The sequence below is a fragment of the Bison bison genome, unplaced genomic scaffold (genome assembly GCF_000754665.1).
Source record: "Bison bison bison isolate TAMUID 2011002044 unplaced genomic scaffold, Bison_UMD1.0 scf7180017864093, whole genome shotgun sequence".
In the NCBI taxonomy this organism is placed as follows: domain Eukaryota; kingdom Metazoa; phylum Chordata; class Mammalia; order Artiodactyla; family Bovidae; genus Bison; species Bison bison.
The window spans coordinates 1,486,281-1,491,108 of NW_011494665.1; the positions used below are offsets into that span (position 1 = coordinate 1,486,281).

Here is a 4,828-nt window from a genome sequence, read left to right on the forward strand (position 1 = left end):
GCGTGTGTGCTCAGTGAAGTATGTGTTTCTGACTCTCTGTGATCCCATGGACTATAGCCCACCATGCTCCTCTCTCCATGGAATTTTCCAGGCAAGAATAATGGAATGGGATGCCATTTCCTACTCCAGGGGGTCTTCCCAACCCAGGGATTGAACCCACATCTCTTGTGTATCCTGCACTGGCAGGCAGATTCTTCACCCACAGTGCCACCAGGGCAGCCCAACCATAGTTTATTAAGTATGCAGCAGCATTATGCTTTAAAAACTGTACATACGTTACTTAAAAAGTGTTCACAATTTGTAAATCAAGTATATTTCAACTTTAAAAACATGCTAGGGAATTCCCTGGTGGTCCAGTGGTTAAGACTCCAAGCTTCCATTTCACAGGGCCTAGGTTCAATCCTTGGTCAGGGAACTAAGATCTTGAATTCTGCACACAACAGCCAAAAAAAATGCTAATCAGCATCCACGTCTTTAGCAAGTTGTCATCTTTTTGTTGCTGGAGGGTCTTGCCTCAGTATCGTTGGTGCTGACTGATAAGGTAGTGGTTGCTGAAGATTGGAGTGGATGTGGCAATTTTTTTTTTCTTTCTTTCTTCAAAAAATATTTATCTGCCTGCACTAGGTCTTAGTTGTGGCATGCGGGATCTTTTGTTGCAGCACGTGGGATCTACTTTCCTGACCACCCATCAAACCTGGACCCCTTGCGTTGGGAGTGTGGAGCCTAAGCCACTGGATGACCCGGGAAGTCCCCACAATTTCCTAAAACAATGAAGTTTGCCCCACTGATGAGCTCTTCCTTTCATGAATGACTTCTCTGTAGCGTTTTACTTACAGTCAAACTTTCAGAATTGGAGTCAGTCCCCTCAAACCTTGCTGTTGCCTTATCAACTAAGTTTATGTAACGTTCTAAATCCTTTGTTGCCATTTCAACAGTCTTCATAGCAGCAGCTTCCCCAGGAGTAGATTCCATTTCAAGAAACTTGTTTTTATTCATCTGCAAGAAGTGACTTCTTGCCGCTCAGGTCTCGTGTGGGATGCAGCGTTTAGCCCCATCCGCAGGCGCCACAGCTGGCTTAGTCCTCATGCTGCTCCTGTCACATCTGCCATTACTCCCTCCATTGAAATCTTGAACCCCTCCTCAAAGTCACCCGTGAGTGTGGAAATCAACTTCTTCCAAACTCCTGTCAGTGTTGACTATTTGGACCTCTTCCTGTGAACCACAAATGTTCTTAATGGTATCTAGAATGGTGAATCTTTTCCAGAAGGTTTTCAGTTTTCTCTCCCCTGATCCATTGGAGGAATCACTGTCTGTGTCAGCTGTAGCTTATGAAATGTATTTCTGAAGTACTGAGACTTGAAATTAGAAATTACTCCTTGATCCATGGGCTGCATGATGGTTCTTTTGCTAGCAGGCACGAAAACATAAATTTCCTGTACATCTCCATCAGAGCTCTTGGGTGACCAGATGTATGGTCAGTGAGCAATAGTGTTCTCAAAGGATTGTTTCCTGAGTAGTAGGTCTCAGCGGTGGGCTTCAGATATTCAGTAAACCATGCTGTCCACAGATGTGCTGTCGCCCAGGCTTTGTTGTTCCATTTAAACGAGCAGAAGCAGAGTAGATTCAGCACCGTTTGGAAGGACTGTAGGATTTTTGGAGTGGTAAATGAACATTGGTTTCAAGTTAAAGGCACCAGCTATGTTAGCCCCTAATCAAAGAGTCAGCTTGTCCTTTGAAGCTTAGAAGTCAGGCATGACTTTTCCTGTCTAGTTACAAAAGTCATAGATGGCATCTTCTTCCAATAAGTCTTTTTCTACATTGAACATCTGTTGTTAGTGTAGCCATTTTCTGGATAACTTGCTGTAGCTTTACGTTAGCACTTGCTATTTCATCTTACACTTTCATGTTGTACAGATGGCTTCTTTCTTTAAACTCTATGAACCACTTTTTCTAGCTTCAAAATTTGCTTCTGCAGGTTTCTTCACCTGTCTCAGCCTTCATAAAATTGAAGAGAATCAGGGTTTGGGGGCTTCCCAGGTGGCTCTGTAGTAAAGAATTCACTTGCCTCTTGGCCAAGCATGAGAGTCGCAGACGACTCCGTTTCCACCTTTGTGCCAGGAAGGTCCCCTGGAGAAACAAGTGGCAACCCACTCCTGTATTCTTGCCTGGGAAATTCCACGGACAGAGGAGCCTGGCGGGCTACAGTCAGTCCTTGGGGTGGCAAAGAGTCGGGCGTGGACTGAACAACAACAAGGCCTTTTTCTGGAATAGGCTTTGACTTAATAGAATGTTGTCACTGATTTGATCTTCTGGTTTGATCTTAGACCACAAAGCTTTCTCCATGTCAGCAAGAAAGCTGTTTTGCTTTCTTATCACTTTTAATTTCCTTCAAGAACTTTTCCTTCGCGTTCATGGCTGTTTGGCACAAGAGGCCTAGTTTTCAATCTGCCTTGGCTTTAGGCGTGCCTTCCTCACTAAGCTTAATCATTTGTTGCTTTTGACTTAAAGTGAGAGGTGTGTATCTGTACCTTTCCATTGAACACTTAGAGGCTTTATAGGCCTTAAGTATTCAAGTGAAATTGGCCTAATTTTAATATTGGTGTGTCTCAGGGAATAGAGAGGCCCAAGGAGAGGGAGACAGATGGCGAAACTGTTGGGTCAGTGGAGTAATCAGAACACGTACAATCAGAACAGTACAAGTCCACTTCTCTTTTGGGTGAGATGCGTGGTGTTTCCAAGCAATTACAGTAGTAACATCAAAGGTCACTGATCACAGATCGCCATTATAGACATAATAAACAATTTTGTAATATTGTGAGAAGTATCAGAATGGGACACAGAGACACAAAATGAACAGATGATGTTGGAAAATTGGTGCTGATAGACTTGTTGACCCAGGGTTGCAATGAACCTTTAGTTTTAAAAAAAAAGAAAAGAAAAGAAAAACCAAAATGCTGTGTCTGAGGCGTGATGAAGCAAAGACACTAAATCGAGGTATGCCTGTACTCCTGTGTAGGCAAGCAGGGAGGGAGAGGGAGTTTAGGAGTTCTTAATCAAAGAGCATCTTCTGTGTGTCTCCCAGTTGATAAGGAAAGTAGACCTCAGAAGGATATTGGATTGATTTGGAATGGTGGTCTAGAGAGGCTCTGGAGACTTCATCTTTCCTTCTGCAACTCTCCCCAGCTCAAGACACAGATGTGGCAGCTCCTCAAGGGCCACGACCACCTACAGGATGAGTTCTCCGTCTTCTTTGACCATCTGCGCCCAGCAGCCAGCCGGATGGGCGACTTTGAAGAGATCAATTGGACCGAGGAGAAGGAGTATGAGGTATAGGCCGTGAGGCTGCAGTGCGGGTGTCCAGGGGGAAGGTCAGGTCATATGTAGGAGGGACATCTGCCCAGAGTCTTTGTTGAGTGGGACCAACTCCTCCCCAGTTTGATGGCTTTGAAGAAGTGGCACTGCCTGATGTGGAAGAGGAAGAGGAACCTCCCAAGATACCCACAACCTCAAAGAACAAAAGAAGGAAAGAGATTGGGGTCCAAAATCACGATAAGGTACGCCCGGTTGTTGGGGATTATCCTGAGTCAAGCCTTGCATTTTCTAAGTGGTTCTCTGGCGTAGGATGGTGCCACGCCTCTGTGAGCTGAGGCGGCCATGGAGCAGGAACCTCAGGTCAGGTCAGGCTGCTGTGCAGCACACCCTGAGCCCATGGGAAGAACAGTGCAGTGGCTGAAGAGGTCCCCCCACGATTAACTCATTAGAAGGATCTGTTTCTCTGGCTCAGAGATACTTCTCTTGCCCTTGGGTCTTCCTTTCTGTTCCTGTGAAAAATAGGAATCCTGACAACAACTGATATCTAGCCATATTCCAAAGCATCATGTATCTCCTGTATTTTACATGGATTATTCAGTTAATTCTCATAGTTACCCTGTGAAAAGATTGTTTTGTTTGCATTTTACAGAAGAGGACACTGAAGTGCCAAGAGGGGCCGTTCCCAGGGTCTCATGTTTGATCGGGGGGGTCGTTTGGCTCCAGAGCCCGCTTGTACTCGTTGCTCTCTGTTCTCTTCAGGAAGTAGTTTTTTTTGGTCCCTGTCCCTTTACTACACGTCTTGTACTCTTTCTTGGGGAAAACACTTCTTAGTTACCTGAATGACCTTGGGCAATTTATTTAATCTTTGTTTCAGTTTCTTCATTGTTAATGGGGATAATAACGGTACTTCTGTCTTGGGTTTATTGAACAGAGAGTATCATTGAGTGAGCCTTCCATATGTACAAAGCCCTCTCTCAAGGGGATTGGAAGAGAGGGGAGAGCTCCAGGCACAGGGAGACAGAAACAAAGGCAGACGAGTGAGTAGATCACATCTCATGACGGAGCTCTCCAGTGACTTTGCCTCAGATTGTATTCCACTTAAATATTTCCTGCAGCATCTGGGCAATTGGGATCCGTCCGCCTATGGCTCATTTAAGGATTGTTTCAGGGATGCACAGTAGGCTTTAATTGAGTTTGGCCATTCATCTCCCCAGGCAGTGTGAAGAAATGGCACATAATAAATGAGAAAGGAAGCAGGGGAGGGGTCCAGGGGCGGGCTTGTTCGGATGGCTCACAACTCGGCTCCCTCTTGGTGCCAAAAATGTTTGCCAGCTAACCAAGCCCAGGTGTCTCCTAGGAGGCCGAGTGGCCAGATGCGGCCAAGGACTGCGCCTGCTCCTGCCATGAGGGAGGTCCTGACTCCAAGATGAAGAAGAGCAAAAGGAGAAGTTGTAGCCACTGCAGCAGCAAGGTGAGGAGAGAACTGGTGCCCAGGGGCATTAGAGCTGCTGGGGTA

The 4,828-nt window shown here is 45.7% G+C and overlaps 1 protein-coding gene across 1 annotated transcript in view; it reads left to right on the forward strand.

The window, feature by feature from the left end:
* LOC104987394 (GON-4-like protein) overlaps window positions 1-4,828 on the forward strand; it is an 85,331-nt gene that overhangs the window by 77,241 nt on the left and 3,262 nt on the right. The window contains 3 exon segments of the mRNA XM_010838270.1: window positions 3,184-3,327; window positions 3,435-3,554; window positions 4,670-4,783. Coding sequence (XP_010836572.1) covers window positions 3,184-3,327; window positions 3,435-3,554; window positions 4,670-4,783 — 378 coding nt within the window.